At 40.9% G+C, this 20,136-nt stretch overlaps 1 protein-coding gene across 2 annotated transcripts in view; it reads right to left on the reverse strand.

The window, feature by feature from the left end:
- Window positions 1–20,136, reverse strand: part of SORCS3 (sortilin related VPS10 domain containing receptor 3) — a 586,410-nt gene that overhangs the window by 18,756 nt on the left and 547,518 nt on the right. For both annotated transcript variants that reach the window (XM_004749297.3, XM_013054566.2), the window contains exons 18-22: window positions 19,778–19,949; window positions 17,273–17,459; window positions 11,157–11,290; window positions 1,796–1,919; window positions 316–428 (exon numbers count right to left, since the gene is read on the reverse strand). In XM_004749297.3, coding sequence (XP_004749354.2) covers window positions 316–428; window positions 1,796–1,919; window positions 11,157–11,290; window positions 17,273–17,459; window positions 19,778–19,949 — 730 coding nt within the window. The remainder of the gene's footprint in view (window positions 1–315; window positions 429–1,795; window positions 1,920–11,156; window positions 11,291–17,272; window positions 17,460–19,777; window positions 19,950–20,136) is intronic.

The following is a 20,136-nucleotide window of genomic DNA, read 5'->3' on the forward strand; positions in this document are numbered from 1 at the left end:
CCTAGTGAATGAGATCTGTATAGACTCAATGAGTGCTCCCTCCATTAGTTCATTAAAGAGGTCCACCTCTTGTCCTAGGAAAATTCAGTATAAAGATAGGGCCAATTCCCCTCCTCCTGTCTATCTCTGTCTCTCCCCCACCCCTCCTTCCCTCCATCTTCCCTTGCCCTCCTCATTCCTCTCTCTCTTAACAGAGAGAGAAGCCTTACGTAACTGTAGAATGGTGGTTTTAACCCATGAAAATTTAGTCTGGACCAGATCATTTGGTTCTTTCCTTTACACACTAACCTGTAAGCAAAGATAAAGCCAACTTACTTTAACCAGAGCTCTCTTGATGACATTGCCAATATCTTGCCTCCACTCAGGAATGTCAGGGTTGTGGTAATCCAAGTTTGGAGAGAATGACAATAGTTGGGACTGGAAATATTCTGCAGGGACAGAAGGTGTGTGAGTAGGGCTGAGAGAGGGATGGCAGACTAGCAGATGCTGTCATCACTGTGCTTTAGGGAAATCGTCCACTCTTCCATGTGGCCTCAGCTACAATTCCTTTTTATTGGCTTCTGAAAGAAGGTGGGGCTTGGTGACTGGAAGGGGATTTATGCTCCTACCATGTAGGATTCCTAGCATCTTAAGCCCTTCTTCTGGTAAAAGAAAATTATTTGAAATGAAAGGTAATTATGAACCCCAGAAGAAGAAAGTATTTACTATTGTTGGCGGTATTGTACAGAGCCGATGATAAAGCATTAACAAGCTGGGCTTGGTTGGAATCAGGCCTTGCCAAGTATCTTCCCCTTAGTTCCTCTGACCTTCCTCCTAGAAACCATCTCAGGGAACTAGATCAAAATCCTGTGTGTAGAGTGTGGGTAATGTTCAGTTTCTTGACTCAGTTGGTGGGTCCACAGGTCTGTTTAATTTGTGGGAAGTCATGAAACTAAACACGTGTTATGTGTGTACTCTTCTGCATTAAATTTACACTTTAGTAAAAATGCTTGCTTAAAAAAAGTCCTCCAGGTGCCTGATGAGAGAGTATCAAATTGGCATAGATGTAGGAAAAGGTGCTTACCTGAACGGAGACTGAAGAAGTATGTTCTGAGTCAGAGGACTTTTTAGAAAGCCCCAGGTATAGTAGCAAGCTTTAGGGGCCTGGGGGAGGTTGTGTGAGATGGTGTTGAAAGCAAAACTTGATTTAAAATAGATTTAATAATTGGGAATGGTTTTCCAGGATTGAGAACAGGAAGTTAGCCTTATTATCCACTCTTTTTTCTAGTTCTACCTTCTCATCCTAGCCTTATTCTTGAGCCTTTGCAGCCAAGGATTTAGAATTTTTCAACAATTGGTTATATGGACTTCATCTCAGTAACTTAGCTATGAGTTCTGCAAGGATAGGGAACCATGACTCCTCTTTTGAAATCACTGGTCCCCATGGTCACAAAGGGTTGGGGCTGCACACATGTTGTAGATACCTCAGCAGGACATCAGATCTAGCTGCCTCTATGACAGTCTTTCTGGTTTAGCATCCTTCAACTTACGATATGTGCTTGTCTAATGAGAGCCCCATCAGGATCATCTTAGGGAATAATAGATGCTTGTCTATGCCCATCTGTGCCAGTTTCTCTTGCAGCCTCAGTGTCTATTCAGGAACAAGGTAGAAGATACGTTTATAAATCTCTTGTTGACCTACATAATTTCCCCCTGGTGTGGGGAATTTTCAAAGCAGTCAGGGGTTGCCCTAAGGGTAGGCAGATGGCATTGATTGGACAGGAGGGGGCAACACAGAACAATTTTCAGGGCTTACCATGCACAGCAATGTCTTTTGTGTCCTGGATAAGGGCATTTCCAGCAGCTACCTGGACAGTGATGGTGTTGGTGCCTTCGGCCAGGAATGTGAAGGAAATGCTGCTGTCCAAGGTGATGAGAGGCTAAAAGAAGGAAAGATACCCATTTAGTCCTCTGTGGGATATCAAATTTTCTTCCTTTCTTACAAATCTCAGACTGTCACAAATCTGCATGGTATTTGTGTGTCCCCAAGGAATCCTAACTTGAAACAAGAAAAGAGATAATGACTTTTTGTAGCTTCCAAAAACTGTGATTATACCCAGTATCCAGGAAGAATAGTAATATCCTTAAAATACACTGTAAAGTGTAATCCCGAAAGATGAAGATAAGTTTGGACATTCTGGATTTTGCATGTCACCCTCTTCCTTCTCCTGGGGCAAAGTAGAAGCAACATTTTTAACCTATTTCAGCTGGCTCTGGGAATAGATCATTTATTTCTCTTCTCCTCCAATATTCTGTGTCACTTGCATTTCCTCCTGTATTCCACTGGGGTGTAAGACCTTTCAGAGAGGTGGTCACATTTTATTTACTTTTGTATCACCTAACATTGGCATATTACTTTTGTGTAGTAGAATACACATGTTAGTTGGATGTATAGTCCAATCACTGACATTTTATTATATCTGTGTTTTCCACTGCAAAGCATTTCTAACATTTTAAACAGGTTAGAAAATAATAAACACACATATCTGTGACCATTTGAATTCCTTTTTTCTTTTTTCTGCTTTATTTCCCTGATCACAACATATACAGGTTTTCCAAGGATAGACAGAAACAGAAGCTATTACTTTCCTGAGAATTTGGAACTTGATGAAAGCAGGTGCTTCTGGGAGAGAAGAATGCAGATCCTGAGGTTGAAGAGTCATTATTCAGTGGTCATCTTAAGGCCTGCGTCCTTCCAAGTTCCTGCTGTTTTGCAAGGTACGACCCAGTAGTAGCAAGCTGCTCTGAGGCAGCTCTCAAAGAGATGTCACAAGCACAGGTGAGCAGACTCCCTATCCTCTTTGTATGTCAGGATAGCCATGGGACAGAGACCAAGAAGGCAGCCAGTTGGGGAGGCAGAGAGCAGTTCCTGAAGCAGGTGCATGTGGGCCAGCCCTTACACAGCACACTCAGCTCTCCTGACTGAACATGGTCTAGATATGTGTGTCAGAGCCCTGCAGAGACTCACAGATGTGGCTCTCTGACAGCGTCCCTGCTGCAAAACGAGAATTGCTTTCTAGCTCAGAATTTCCAACTGGGCCTCTGAAACATAATTTGATTTTTTCTTCTTTAAAATTCTGGAGTCAGACAGGCTACCGTTGCACCACAAGTATTACGCCAAAAGAAATAAGTCAGTCAGAGAAAGACAAATACGTGTGATTTCATTCATATGTGGAATTTAAGAAACAAAGCAAATGAACAAAGAGGAGAAGAGAGAGGGGGGGGGCAAACAAAGACAGACTCTTAACTACGGGAGAAGCACCTGATGGTTACCTGAAGGGAGTGGGGGGTGGCGGGAGGGCTGGGTGAAACAGGTGATGGGGATGAAGGAGGGCACTTGCTGTGATGAACAATGGATGATGGATGGAAGTGTTGAACCACTGTATTGTACACCTGACACCAATATTACATTGTATGTTACCTAACTGGAATTTAAAAATAAAATAAAATTCTGTAATTCCCCTTTTTTTTTGACCAGGCTGACAGCTGGAGTTGGGCAAGAGGAGAGACATTGCTGTAAGCATGTGACATACCTTCTTCTTTGTTTGCTATATGAAAGAAAGATGTGAGTACAGAAAGGAAGGTATTTGTGTTGAGCACTGGGTGTTACAGGTATGGGATGAAGCAGTAAGTTGTACTCCTAAAATCATTATTATACTACATGTAAACTAACAGGACCTTTAAATAAAGTTTTGAAAAAAAAAAAAAGAAAGAAAGAAAGAAAGAGAAACACTCTTTCACTTAACTAAGGGCAGATCCCAGAGTTCAAGTATTCTTAAGTCTGAGTGACAATACACACAAGGGTGTGACCTTCTAAATTAAATAATGAATGAGTAGCAAATAGGTTCTATGATGTATATCAACTTCCATGAGCTGATAGTCACTGCTTAGTGTCCTGGGTTGAGAAGGAAGCTAAAATCAAGTTGGGTTCAGCATACCAATGTTGGCCATGGCAATGAAATAATGTGTAACACAGAGTTGCCATTTCTAGTGTAGTAAAAACAAAGACTTGAAATTCTGGCTTTATTTAGTTGCTATTGTAATAAATTACCTTTGGCAAAGTTAGTTCCCATTTTGAGCCTCAGTTCTTTATCCGTTAAATGAAAGGTCTGGGTTGGAAAATCTTTGAGCACTTTATTGCAATCAGAATATACAGGATTGATGAATGTCTTATGTCTTTCTAGTCTCCAATAGTCAACCCATTCAATCTTAGCTGTTAGGAGACCTTCGTTTGCTTCACTACCTAGTCATATTCTTTGGAATAAAAATGAGATGCCACTATATACCCAACAGAATAGCTAAATTTTCTTTAAAAATGATAATATAAAGGGGCGCCTGGGTGGCTCAGTGGGTTAAGCCGCTGCCTTCGGCTCAGGTCATGATCTCAGGGTCCTGGGATCGAGTCCCGCATCGGGCTCTCTGCTCAGCAGGGAGCCTGCTTCCTCCTCTCTCTCTCTCTCTGCCTACTTGTGATCTCTCTCTGTCAAATAAATAAATAAAATCTTAAAAAAATGATAATATAAAATATGACTAAGGATGCAGAGCAACTAGAGCTCTCATATGTTCTTTGGTGGGATATAAACTTAGGGAGAAGTTTAGTTTTACAAGAAATTGCAATAATTTTTCCCCAAAAAGTACCATCTTATATTTTATGACTTAGCAATTGCAGTCTTGAGAATTTAGTCAAGAGAAAAGAAAATATATGTCCACAAACAAACACAAATGTTCATGGAAGCTTATTCATAACAGCCCCAAACTGGAAATAGCCCAGGAATTCATTAACAGGAAAAAGAATAGTATATCCATACAATGAACATAAAAGTTAAAAAATGATATATACAACAGTATGTATATGGATAAATAGCAAAACTATAAGAACTGAAAGAAGGCTTACATGAAAGAATTCATACGGTATGATTTTATATATGAAGTTCTAGAACAGGCAAATCTAATCTAAGATAGAAAAAAAAGGAATGGTTGATTTTGAGGCTTGGGGGTGAGTATTGACTGAGAAAGGCAGTGAGAGAACTTTCTGGAGTGGTAGTAGTATTTATTTTGGTATAGATATTTTGACAAGAGTTTGTGTTACACGTGAATGCCTTTGTCAAAACTCAAAAAGTGCACACTTCAGATGTATGCATTTAATCACTCATACCACCATGGGGAAAAAAGTGATAGGAAATACTGAACCCTAGTTAATGATTTGCAAGCTGAAGCATTTAGCGCCAAATATACTGGTGTCTAAAATTTTGAAGTGAGTGAAAAAATTAAGATTAACTGATGGATAGACCGAAGGACAGATAACCAGACATGTGATAAAACAAAAATAATAAAGGTTAACGGCAGACTACAGGTCGTATATAGATGTTCACTGTAAAATTATTTCAACTTTAGTGTATGTTTGAAGTTTTCCATAATAAAATGTTGGGACAGAAACATGAAAGAAATAATTAATGTGATTTCATTTTTCCTGATTCCATGAATGACTCTGACCATGACTATATTCCATTTTGGTCTCCTGCCATCCCTGCTGTCATCGCCACACCTCTCACCACCAGGCGTTTTTCTCCCTTAACAGTTATCTTTTCATGAAACCTTCACAAATTCCATGACATCTTCTTCAGCTCTCACTGGCCCATATGCCTCCCGTTCTTTACACACTTTTGGAGCCTTAGACTTGGGTAGTTGGTACTCTTCTAGGCAAAGGCAACACTTTTTAAAAAAAAAAAATTTATTTATTTACTTGAAAGAAAGAGAGAGAGTGGGGTGGGGAGGGGCAGAGCAAGAGATAAAGAGAGAATCATAAGCAGACACCCCCACTAAGCATAGAGCCCAGTGCGGGGCTTGATCTCACAACTCTGAGGTCCTGACCTGAGCTGAAATCAAGAGTCAGACACTTAACCAATGAGCCACCCAGGCACCCTTAAAGGAATCTCTTTTGAGAGAAGTGGAATTCTTCTTGTCCCTGAAGATTTGTACTTCTCTCCCTTGGGCTGCTTCCCTAGGAGATCCAGGAGCCAAACACAAGGGTACAGGGCGGTAAGACAAAGGGGGTGCCATCTATGGTGGGAGGGAGTGTGTCATCCAATCAGACAGTTAGGGCTCTGAGTTATGCCAAATAGTGCTGAATGGGAACACACGGTTCTCAGGTGGCAGGTCACAGGATTCCATGCTAGGGAAGAGATAGGAGCTAATTTTGTTTTCCAAATTGCCTTTGTTTTTCATCAATTGATATGCTACCATGGCTGATTTCACCTTCCTTGCAAAGCTGGAACACTCAACAGGATTCCTGGATTCTTCGTTGGCCACCAATATCTAGGGTGTAATGCTAAATTAAATCAAGTGTTGTAAGGTTCATTTACTAAATCTATTAGGCAAGCAGACACATTTATTAAGCCAGACCTCTGTTAATCCAAGCAAATTGGCCTTTCAGAGCTCGACAAATCCAACCGGCAGCTGATTGACTTCTCTGTCTCTGTGCTTTGTCTAAGCTGCGGGGCCAGCCCACGGTAAGACCCCTTGGAATAATATACCTCATTCCCTGCCTAGGTTGTGGGTTACATCCCTGCCCACAAAATTCCCTTACTGCAACAGGTCACATATTATGCACTGAACACAAAGAGATATCAACAAAGCTCAGGGTGACTATTTAGTTATAAGATTTCCACTTGACTAATTGAACAAGGAGCTTCAGGGAAATCTTTGGATACAGCCTACACCATTTTCCCAGACGCTGTAAGTCAAGTTAATATTGAACATTATAAAACCTCCACAATTTAAATGTATACCTTGATAAAAGCTACCATTCCCAAATTGGACAGACTATGCAACCACTAGGCTTGCCTTACTTAAAGCCTTCAGCAGATTATACAGTTACATGTAAAAAAGCATTTACCAGATGAAGTCGAAAAGGCAGGATACATAGTGGCAGATATACTATGATTAGAACTATGTAAAACAACCTGAAATATATACAAAGACCAAAATGGAGTAAAGCAAAAGAGGATCTATAGGTGTGTTATGGCTATGGGATTAACTGGAAAATTCATAGGGAAAAGAATCCCCTCAAACCTTCACACACACACACACACACACACACACACACACACTCAGACATATCAAAAGCTCTCTCAAAAGTCTAAAGAATCACTGTCAATGAATCTGGTTCTATCTTCTGTCACCCCATCATAAATATGAACTTCAAACAAAAAGCATCATTTATGCCATTCAAAGCCATCTGTTATGTGTCCCCCCCTACCTTCCAGTTCTTTCTTCTTTCTCTAAATCTATGCCCAAATGAATCCTCAGTTTTGTCTGTATCTGTCTATACAGAACACAACCATGTCTTACCTTTCCATACAAATCTCTTTTCCCTCCTCTGTCTCAATTCAAATGTTTTTCAACACCAGGTTAAGACCAACTTCATCCATGACTCACTCCATGATCAGCAAGGTGTGCATCCATCACCACTGAGGCAGCTTGACTGGGCCAGTAACATTACATTCCTACCATCATACAACTTCAGATTCTCAAACAGATTATTTCTTAAAGGAAACAAATGGAATTTACCCTGATTTGTATTTCTCACAACGTCTAGCCCAAAACATGGGCTCTTGAAAAAGATCCACAGAGCTACTGATGCAAATTCACATCTCTCCTGATCAGTTTGTTGGCATGTGAGACTATTATTGAATTTTAGGAATGTTCACTTTCTTCTGTTTACTTATACATCACACTTGCTCATCATCCTTGCATTTGTGTCCATCATGCCTTCTCATTTGGACTATAACCTCCTTGAAGGTAGGGACAATGTTGTATGAGGCTCCTCTAGTCTGGAGAGCACCAAGTAAAGGGCTCGATATAACAGTTTGGGTAAATTAATTCTTTTTGAGAACTTGATTTAATTCAACCATCTGGGTGAACCTGCCCAATTCTCTTAGTCACAAGACACACACACACTCATAAAACATTACTTTCCAAGGTTATTAGCCTACGTGTTTTCTCTGAAAAATGGGATAATTTCTCCATCAGTAATGTTCTAATGATTAAATTAAATAATGTGTACAAAGAGCTTTCTACAAAGCAGAAGTAGGAATAAATGCTCCAAATTAGCTCCTTTTACAGATCAGTTTGCTAGTCAAAGGGAACTAAAATAGCTCCAAAATCAGAGAGCTCACCAGAATACTCAAAGATACTCATTAATTTGCCAGCCAAATATGGTGCTCATTGGACCAGTTATTGGGCAATGAAATCACCTCAGTGTGTATCTGGTATGGTGCTGGCAAAGAGCACTGAAAATATACCTCCTTCACTGAACCAAATGACCACTCTCAGAGGTGGGAAAGAAATCTATGGAACCCAAGTCAGACACACCATTGAGATGTAGATGCCATTGACGCAAATGATGAGCTCAACAGTGACTAATATTTTCAAGTGCTTAGATTCTAAGCACATCTAAGTTACTAATATTTACTATTCCTAATTATCATTTGCTTACTGTTAGTTACTAATAGTTACTGCTATTATTATTCTAGCATTATAATGACCAAAACCAAGGTTCAGAGAAATTACATGACTTGATTTAAGCCATATGCAAAAAGGAATCTGAGTCTGGACTGCGACCCAGATTCATCCTATTTCAAAACTACTCTATGCTGGGTATTTGAGCAACACTTCATGCTCAAGCTTAGAGATGGAAATTCCTAACTGAAGGAACACTCAGGTCATCACCACATCAAACCAAAACAAACCAAACCAAAAACAAACTATAATGTCAATCAGTAATTTAAAATTTTCTGTTTTAATATGGCATAATATAGATAAGCTAGAGAGATATTTGAAATAATAACTCAGTGATGTTCATGGATTCAACATTAGTATCCTTGCTCTACAGAAACAAACAAACAAACAAACAACAACAACAACACTGAGATTTAGATCAGATGATTTGTTCAAATGAACACAGATAATCATTAGAGAAGCAGAAACTTGACTCTGCAGTCCCTTTATCCACTTCTGTGTTTATTTATCAAAGATACTAATCTAGTAAGGGTCTTCAAATTCAGATCTTAGAATACTCAAAGAGAGAAAAAATAAAAGGGGGAAAATGGCACGGTAAAGAAATGCTGTGTCTCTAGCTCCTTGGGGTTTCTGAGTAAATCACTGTGTTAACAAAGGCCAAGAACTACCCTCTTTGTGCACAGCAGCCTCAGTAAAGATCACCAGGTAAATGACACTATCAGAAAAGAATTCCCTGGCTGGACAGCCAAAGTTCTCAGCAGAGAAATGAACTTAAAATTCTCTAGTTCTAATTTCTCTTCCCAAATCATTTTCTCTTTCTCGTTCACCATGTATGCCTGCCAGTGACTGAACTAGGATTTTAGGGTCTGTAACCTCCAGAAGACAAACAGATTGATGCAGCTAAAGCATCCTGGGACTGGGGGTGGAGCATGGTAGCAGGGAGTTAGGAGACCTGGCTCTACAATTAACCAGATGTTTGAACTTGGGATGCTTATCTCACACACGGAGCTTTACTTCTCTAATGTACCAAAAGGGGATCTTAATAACCAACCTCTGTATCTCTTGTCCTGGTGAACAGTAATTCCGGAAATGTAAAAGCTTTGTAACCTATACTAAGAAAGTGACTTGAAAGTGTATAGCATGAACAATGCAAATAGAGAAAGGGTCCCTTGTGTCCATAAGTGTAGTTCTTTTTTTCAACCCATCCTAACTCCTAGGTTTTATATCGAAATGAAAAGCATCGATTTAGTGAGTACCTAGTGTGTGTCAGGGAGTTATATAGTATCTCAATTAGCTTTCACAACAGTCAAGATGATAAAAGCATTATTCATTCCAGTTTGTGTTGAGCAAATTAAATTTTAGGTCAAATGACTTCCTCAAGCTCACATAAACCAGCAGTGTCTCTGTGACTGCAAGGTCCATGTTTACACCACCATATCATTGCTTCCCTAAGAAAGAGCAGGGGTGAACCTTCTCCCACTCCTACCATGCAGGGCCTGAAGTTCTTTTCAGTCTTCAGTCATCTCGAAACAAACAAAACCATCATTGTTCATCCCTTTTTCAAAGGAATTACTATACCAGAACTGACTATTTATTTCATTTTTCTCGAGATGTCCAGCATTTCCAAGTCTGATATGATATCTTTCTTAAATTATTTTTCAAAAATGAAAGATCATGGGGTTTCTGAATGGCTCAGTTGGTTAATCATCTGACACCTGATTTCAGCTCAGGTCATGATCTCAGCATCGTGAGATCAGGCCCTATGTCAGGCTTCACATTCAGCACCAAGTCTGCTTGTCCCCCTCCCTCTGCTCCTCCTCCCACATGCGCTCTCAAATGAATAAATAAATAAAATAGTTTTTAAAGATTAAAAAGTCTAAGATGAGAAATGGCAATCACATCAAGAATGGCCAAGGAAAATGTAAAGACAAAACCAGGAATAGAGAAAAACATTAAGCCATTACATTTAGGGACCCTCAGCCTAACTGCTTCCAAATCCTTTTATATCAGCTTGTGCATTGTTAACACAAATGTCACCATCACCAGTAGGGAGGACGTGTCAAGTTCAGAGTCTGGCCCTCTGAGTTCCCTTCTTCAAGACTTGTCAGCATCCCCTGCCATTCCTTAAATGAACCTTGGCCTTGTAGATCACCTAGTAGGTCTTGGAGAAGGGTTCTTTGTATGAATTACCCCCTTTGATATTCATAGCCTTGTATTTAGAGAAAGAATTCACATTTCCAGATGGAGTCGCTGGGTCCAGAGATGCTAAGTGACTCCCTTAACATTATATATCTTGTGGGAGAAAGCCCAGGATTAAAAATATATATATAAGGTAAATGAAGTTTTAAAAATATTGATTACGGAAGCAAGTTTGTGGAGCTTCTCAAGGTACTCTTCTTTCGGATCATTTGAACTTTCCCTATTATAATAATGAACCTAGTACAGAGACAAATGTGGTATCCAATTCTGTGGATTCATAGCTTCACTAAGTGCACCCTATTATTCCCATCCCTGGTGCCCCCAACATCAACATGGCGGCTGGGGCCCAGGAGAAATCAGTACAGATCTACTCAGACATAGACCAGAAAGGGCCAAACCTTCGTGCTATTGCCGAACCACCAGAAATAGGTAAGGGTCCCCAGTTGACTGGGCCACACAACTGCACTGATGTTGACCTCCTTATTTCTTATGGCGACAAATGGCACTCGGAGATGAACGTGTTCCACGGGACCTGGGGGAACAATGGGAAACAGTGTCAATGCTTCTGTTCCTCGAATAAACAAAGTTTATCACACCCCCAGATTCTTAATCTTAACCCTTATTACCATCAACTATAATAAAACAAGGATCACAAACTCACAAATGTTGAAGTACGTGTGTGTGTGTGTGTGTGTGTGTGTGTGCTTGAAACAAATCACCTTGTATAATAGGGAACTCAAACCAGGCTTCAGACTTTTTGAGTGACATCTGAAATTCATTTACATCTGATGTGCCCAGCCATGAATGCTTATGAACCTCCAATCCAAGGACAAAGCTAGTTGACTAGACACTTAGCCAATAAATAGGAAGAAAAACAGCAGTCTCTTTCATTTCTGACAATTAGCCTGTATTGTGCTGTGGGGTCAGGGCATCATGTGGAGGGCTCTTCCATTATCCTCGATTGTTAATTGGTTCCATCCTCTTCAACAATCCGCCATTGTGCCTGTCATCTGCAATACTCAGTGGGTGTCATTCAGAAGCTGGCAAGGCTGTTTTACAAAAAGGAAAATGTGTATCTCCCTAAATCAAAGGAGAAACAAAGGCCATGTTCCCAAAGAATAAAAAAGCTGTTTGCAAAAAGGTGACCAAATTTCTCTTCTTTTCCCTTAGAAAACCGATACAAGTAAGGAGAGAACATGCATGAACATACCCTACCCATAATAAATGAGGTCTGTCATTTAACTCACTTCCAAAATAAAATGAGAAGAGGAAAGAAAATGCTGATGTGAAACATTAACATGTCAGTGTCACACTCTGGGAGGGAGATGAGATGTTATTTTTCAACTTCTCCTTTCTCCCCTCCTTTCTTTTCTCTCTCTTTTCCTTCCTTCCTTCTCCCTTCTTAACTTTTCTTATATCCCTCCTACTTAACCAAATCAAATGAAAGTATTCGAATTAGCTGTTCCCACGCTGCTAGTACATAGTTTCCATTATGATAGCGCTGATGTGCGAACATGGCTAAAGGTCAAGACTGAAGTCCACACGTCTCCTTCGCCTGGGGGCCCCTAGTTCTTCTCACAGGTGGGACATTTTCCTGACCACTCAGTCTTCACTATTTACATCATGGGTCACTCTGGGGATAGCTCAGTTTAAAGGGAAGACGACAGATGGCTTCTTCTCATTTCTGGTCTGGTTTAAATTTAGCTGTATGATCTTTTCCTCTATCTTCCAGAGCCGTGATACTACACAGCCCATTACTGCATCCCCTGCCTTCCTTATAAGAATAAAAACATATGACTAGGACGTACGGATGTTAAAAGTACTATAGCATTAGATTTGGGTTGTCACTGTTTCTACCATCACCATTGCCACTATCACTGTCTCCGTGTATCATTGGGTGGAAGTCCCTCAAAGACAGTGGGAGTTTGTCTGACTCTCGCTGTGTTGTAGGTAAATATATGCTGGGGGAGAAGATGTTGGGACAAAGACTGATGTTTAAGTGAAGGGAGCAGCCTGGTCGGCTTGGCCCTGTCCACACTGCATTTTTCAGAACAAGCAGCAAGTGTTTGAGAATCTGTGTATTTACCACCTGGGAATAATCTGTGCCTACATCATCTCTCTGACCACAGACAGATGACCCTGAAGGTTTCTCCCAGCAAATAATTTCTTTTAGCAAATCATTTTAACCTTGTTGCTTCAGAAACACATTTGGCTGAAGGGTTAGTTATTTTCAATAAGAAATTCTGCTCAATTATTTTTCTATGATTTGATTGTTCGTGAAACAATAAAAAATGAAACACAAGGTATGAGTAAACACTGGCTCCTTTTGTGACTTTATTTACTCATTTGTAGGACCTTATGTGATTTATCTTTCTTTGTTGTTCGTGTTTTGCTGATCCGTGAGGAAGAGAACAAGACAGCAGGAAGGAGCCCCTGACCAGCCATGTCCTGGCAGGAAGGCGAGAACTTTGTGTCTTACAAGAACACCTCAGAGACTTTCTTGGTGCCCAGATGCAGAGCTCATTCCTCCCCTGCTGGGAAAAGGGCGCTTTACGCTTAAAGTGAAAATTCCTGTTATTTCTCTTCTCAAAATGCATGAAGCTCCTTCCCCTGCCAGCTCTTCAGAACCCCGGGCCTTTCCTCAGTTAAGTGATGATGCTGCTAATGTCTTGTAGCCCTGGAAATTTTTCTCAGCTTTCTGTCACTCAGCGGCCTTGGTCCAGCCACACATTGTCAGGGACCTATGCCCAAAAAGATAAAATGAGATCTCCTTCTGCCTAGACTCATGCCAAACAAAAGGATAGGGCTTCCATGAATTGGCACTCCATACAAACAGGTATTCCAGCTTTAAGACAAGCGTGTTTGGCTAAATAGAATCTCAAGGAACAACAACATGTAACAGCTTTTTAGGGCAAAGAACCTGAGACAGAAGCTCCAGGCTTCAACCTAGGGACGAACACACCATAGAACAGGGAGAAGAAAGCTGAGGGGATTCAAGAGAGACCATAGAAAATGTCTAAAACCCTGTCAAATAGTGCTCTTTTTGATAAAAATCTAATAATCTGTGTGAGATTGGTTATTATGGGTGGCTAACAACTACTTTTGTTAGCTAATGGCCCAAGGTGAGGCCAAGAGCAGTTTCCACTATAATAACTGTCTGGTAAATGCAGCCATGATTGATGTGGAGGGAATTATGAGCATGATAAAAGTTTCAAGGAACATTTCCTCCTTCAAGCACATAACCCACAGTATAAATCGGTTCCTAGCTGTTGTATTTTTTGCCACTAAGATACACTGGGCTTTACACCCGTCAGGCAGGTCCACTATTGGTGGAATTAGGAATATGGGTGGGGAAGGTGGTTGGGAGAGAGGAAAGTAAATTTTCTCTCTTTGTCTTCATTTTTAAATGCAGCAGTAGCATCAGACAGAAAGTTAGTGGGTAGTATTTAGTAATTACTATAACAGGCCACATTCATCATGAGCCAAGCTGGGTGTAAGTGGCATTTTGTACACTGTGCAGGAAAATGTTAACATAGACCTGAAATTGTCATCCTTAGAAAATCTTGTATGCAAAACTGGTCCTTGCTAGCACCTGGAAACTTGGCTTTGAGAGTATTTCCAGTCAACATTTAACTGATAAGAGTGGTTCACTATGCCTAGACTATTTATATCAACAATATGGTTTATTCTAAATACATACTTTCCTTGAGATGTCTGGAATTCTGGCAGACACTTGGCAGAGAATGCCTACTTGACTAGTCCTCAATACAAACCATGGGTACCCTATGACCCAGCAATTGCACTACTGGTTATTTACCCCAAAGATACAGATGTAGTAAACAGAAGGGGCACCTGCACCCTAATGTTCTTAGCTGCAATGTCCACAATAGCCAAACTGTGGAAGGAACTAAGATGCCCTTCAACAGATGAATAAATAAAGAAGATGTGGTTTATATATATAATGGAATATTACTCAGCCATCAGAAAGGATGGATATCTACCATTTACATCAACATGGATAGGACTGGAGGGTAGTATGCTAAGTGAAATAAGTCAACCAGAAAAACATAATTATCATATGGTTTCACTCACGTGTGGAATATAAGGAATAGTGCGGAGGACCATAGGGGAAGGGAGGGGAAAATTAATGGGAAAAAAATCAGAGAGAGAGAGAGACAAATGATACGAGACTCTTGACTCGGGGAAATAAACTGAGGATTAAGAAAAGGGATGTGGGGGGTGCCTGGGTGGCTCAGTGGGTTAAGCCTCTGCCTTCGGCTCAGGTCATGATCCCAGGGTCCTGGGATCGAGTCCCGCATCAGGATCTCTGCTCAGCAGGGAGCCTGCTTCCTCCTCTCTCTCTGCCTGCTTCTGTGCCTACTTGTGATCTCTGTCAAGTAAATAAATAAAATCTTAAAAAAAAAAAAAGAAAAGAAAAGGGATGTGGGTAGGGGGAATGGGATAACGGATGATAGGCTTTAAAGAAGGCACGTGACATGATGAGCACTGGGTGTTGTACTCAAATGATGAATCATTGAACGTTGTATCAGAAATTAATGACATACTATAACTTGGCCAGTTGGATTTAAATTTAAAAATTAATTAATATAAAAACAAAACATGGGTACTGAGTCTCTAAGGAATTTCTCTGGTAAATAGCCCTCCTCACATATTCCTGGAACTCCTTGCTAGAGGAATTACACATGTCTTGTGTGACACCATGGGGAGGAGGGCACAACTGGTTTCCTCCAGACTTTGCCCCATGGCCCTTTTCCCTTTGTTGATCTTGCTATTTCCTCTGTAATAAATCAGAGTCTGAGTATTATTATATGTAGAGTCCTATGAATCTTTTTAGTGAAGCAAAAACATGAGGGTGTGATCTTGGGGACCCCTGAGCCATACATATAATCCAATCTGATTCTCATAGCTTCCTTATAACCTAAGTACTAAGATGAGGAATCAGAAGTTTGTAAAGAGTACAAAATTTGACCAATATTATATGTTTAACAAAGGCATATGATCAGATTTCAAACAGAGGTCCTGTTGTTCTAAACTCTGGCTTATGAATACTTGGGACACCACCTGCCTGGGTTTTTGACCTGGTGTTTCCTACACAAAATGAGTAGAGTTGGTAGAGCGTGGCCCCTCGTTCTAGTAGCACCTGGCCTCCCCTACCAGAATGCAAGCTCTTCCAGGCCCAGGCCATTCATGTCTGTATTGTTGCTTCCCCAGGTCCTTGCAGAGTGCATATATATATCAACAGACACTTGTTGAATAAACTAGTAAATAATTGGGTGCTTTATTTATAGTCCCTATTTGCTGTAATAAGAGCCCCATGAGGCAAAGTACCAGTTAGAATTAAGCCATTTGAAAGTTGGAGTTCATAAGACCCACAGAAGAAAAAATTTATCTCATGGCCATGTAGCCTGGCATCTCTAGGGACAGAACTGATCTATAATCTGGGTGTCCTCTTATGCATATCCCCTCCCACCATCCTTGTGATACAACTAGGATCAAAATGCTAGGAGACTAGGTGGTTTACAGTTTTCCAGAAACCTTTTAAATGTGGGTTGTTTATATAGTGGAGTTTGTTGTCACTGAGCTAGAAGTACTCCTTGTATTCACTTAGACCCTTTTAAATATACATTTCACCATAAGTAGCATATTACTCCCAAAACATCATGGGGTATATAAATTATAACTATGGAATCCTTTAGGCTCATGAATATCACTGATAAAGGCATAGGAAATCAATACAAGACTCATAAGCATATGTCTTGACCCAACATTCTAAAATCATACTATTTAAGTTCTAGTATACATGACTGAAGTCCCAGGATAGCAGACACACAAAATGTATCCCCAACAAAGTAGTTTAGAACTTCAGCTGTTGTTTGGTTTGTGCCAAGCAATGGTCAATAGCAGTGAAATATATTCTAGAACAAAAACAAAAAAATTGGAGAGTCTTTAGAATTGTTCATAATAGGAATGAACTTGCAGTAACCTTGTATGTAAGAATTAAGCTCTTTTTTGTGTTCAGTACTACATTTAAAAAATCTAAACATGTCTCTTTAATCCTTCTTTGGGTCTTCCAACAGAGATTAAAAACTTCCTTTGATTTGGGCTGCCTTCACTCATAGCAGATTGAAAGTGAACTTGTGACTGTGAACCAGATGAGTTTCTTCTTCTTAGATCCTTATGAGTCTCTAAAGCAAAGGGAAGGGACTTTGACCTGAATGTGTATCTGCCTGCGTACACTTCCATCAGTACACAGTGAAACTGAAAAGAAAAGCCCAGTTGGCAATGTTATCCCAACTTGCAAAATAATCTACTTCAGTATCAGAAAACTGAAACATGGATGAGCACACATCTATTTCAGTCTTTCAAGTTGGGTCATTACTTGGTGTAGTAGTCACGCCAAATCTAGTCTCAACTCTGCGTCCTAGAAGACTATGGACAGCGGGAGTTGTCCCCTGGAAGGAGCATAAGAAAGAAGATGGGTCAGATTACTTACAAACCACATGTAAGAAGAGGACAGCAGTGTCCGAGCCCAGGTTGTTCTCTGCATAGGCCGTCACCTGAAAGATTCCTGCACTCTTGTAGACATGCTTGATGCCATCCTCGATGGGGCTGAAGTTAGCATAGGACACAGCAATTCCATCCCCAAAGTCAAGCTGGATGTTTGTCCTTTGGAGATCACCCTGAATGGGAGGAACAGCAGTTGGCCAGAGCTCATTGACATGGTCAGGTCTGACTCCTTTTGGATGCTTGGTCCTGTGTCTTCAGCATCACTCTTCTGGGGACCCAGAGCCACTCCCAGGAGGCTGAAGTACCCTCAACACAATTAGCAATCAGACCCTTATCTGATATCTAGCAGGCACTATGGGCAGTACTATGGACCTGTTATCCCTGCATACCCAAGCTTGGGGCAGCCTGAGCTGGTTGAATGGGCACTAGGGGATAGCATAAAGCTTCTAGGGAGCTCTGGAGTGGGAAGGCCGAGGCATTCCCTGGCTCCCTCACACACTTGGTTGAATTACTTCTCTCCTGTGTCAAAATCATAACAACAGCAATAATAGTAACAGCTGACACTTAAGAAATTTCTTTCCAGTTCCAAGTAATTAAGCTCACAACTTTATAGTGCAAAAAGCATTACTTCCCCATTTTACAATTGGAAACAAAAAGAAATTAAGTAAGTAGACCCAAGTTACATAGCTAATAGTGGAAGAGACAAGTTTTGAACCCAGGCAGTCTGTTTTCAACATTGATGCTCTCAATTATATTGCTATAATTATAATTGTTTCATGTTTTGAGATTTATTATTATATTCTAAGCATTATGCTAATCACTTAACACATACGCTATACAACACTTTCAAAATAAGTCTGTGAGATAGGATGGTTATTCCCAGTCTAGACATGAATCCTGCTTACCAGTCAAAATTACATCTGTACTCTGTTGACCTTGGATTTCCCTAAACCTGCCTACACCCCTCTTCCCTGAAGCCTTTTCCACCATCACAGCTCACCGATCTCTGCTTTTGGAAGACCAAGAGCCCCCCGGCTGCATGGGGCATGGGTTCAGGTGAGTACATCTTACCATCCCAAGCTAATACTTGGCTTCTTAAGAGGTGATGTTGAACTCCACCCTTCTTTGTTCCTCCTCCCACTATAGTAGGTCACTGACTTTGGATAAATGCAATTCAACCTGACCACAAAACAAGGATCCCTAGGTAAAAAAGAAGAATCAGCTCCCTCTATTTACAAAGAGGGTTGATGGACTAAAAAGGGATACACATCATTTTGGAATTACGAGCCAATCCTCCTGTCCAGTGAATGTGCACTGATCACAGTTTCATGTTCTGCCTCATCCCCCATGGCAACCCAGATGTGAGTGAAATATTGATACGTGCTCCCTTGCCCCCTGCACAATGTTGACTACCCTTGAGTTTATGAATATAAATTGAAGTGGAAATGAACTGGAGGCAATTCAAATGGATAAGATCGTGGCTTTTCACATCCATTCAAGAGAAGGTTTTTATAATGCTGGTCCTGGAAACTCCCTAGTGGAAATGTGATAATGACCTCCCCTGAATCTTAAAGTCCTTTAATTCAAGCCCCCAGTGTGGGTTACTACTGAAGAATCTGTCAACCCAGGATAAGGAACCTTCACCATCCTGTTCAGTATGGGCCAGACTTTAAAGGTTTCTAAAGTATTCACATTTGGGAAAAAAAAAAAAAACTGGCTTGCTTTGGTCTCTTTCCAAGATCTGAAGAGCACAGAGCAATTTGCATACAAATTTAGAGGGCTTTGTAAATCAGGCAAGCTTTCTTGCCCCACCACCTCAACAAGGAGTGCCTGAAAAACTCCTTGGTTTGGGAAAGAGATGAAATAGCTCATGTAGGGAGCAAGAAGCATAAGACAGAGCTATTTCCATCCTGGAATGAATGAATGCAGGCTGATTTTACTGCCCCGATTGCAAAAGACACAAAAAAGTGAAATAATGGAGCAACTAGCTGATAGAAAAGCAACTAATGTGACATTCTCTATACAAATAAGTTTAAAGGATGGCAATGATCTTCCCCCACACTCACACTCATACTTTCAAGACCCTTTGAAAGCCCTATGGGCTTTTTTAATCAGGGGGATTTAAGGGTTAGAATAAAACAAAAGAGGCTCTGGGAGTAACAGAAAAAAAAAGAAAAAATAATTCCATTCTTCTGGCAGATTTAGACTATATGGTCCTCTGGTGATAAACATTCCTTCAACAAAGCAGACCCTTAGGGAGGACCTCAAAGAATATATCCAGACCCACATCCTCCAGACACAAATGGGCCACCTGGAGCCTAGGTCCATGATGCGGGATGAAGGGACGAGGTCCCTGAATATCTAAGCCTTCTTTCACTCCGTGTGTCTTCTCACCATTGACTCTGGAATCGGGCCTTATGGGGACACGTGATCTTTTTCTTCCCTCTCTGGAAAGTGAGTTATGACCTTAGAGACCCAGGACAACACCAACCTCCTCCATGAGGATGATGAAGGTCGCGTTATGCCCTTGCTCTGCCACCAGGCGTCCGTCAGTTGTCACCACATGGAGGCCACGAGGGGCTTTTCCGGGACACATCTGGGCCTTGGCCGTGTACTTCTCCCGCAGCCCGTCCGTGCAGTTGTTGGACACAATCCGCCGGTACCTGAGGAGTATTGACAGTTGTCCGTGGTGGGGGGTACGTGTGTGTGCGTGTGTGCGTGTGTACATGTGCACAGGTTAGAAAAAGAGTGCAAGAAAACCAGACTGAGAGATGTTTCACACAGTGGCTCCTAAAAACTGAGTCTCAACTAACAAAGCTGAGGAACTGTTATCCCTCCATCTGAGGAAGA

This window comes from Mustela putorius, unplaced genomic scaffold, assembly GCF_011764305.1.
Source record: "Mustela putorius furo isolate JIRA1106 unplaced genomic scaffold, ASM1176430v1.1 tig00003909_pilon_pilon_pilon, whole genome shotgun sequence".
Taxonomy (NCBI): domain Eukaryota; kingdom Metazoa; phylum Chordata; class Mammalia; order Carnivora; family Mustelidae; genus Mustela; species Mustela putorius.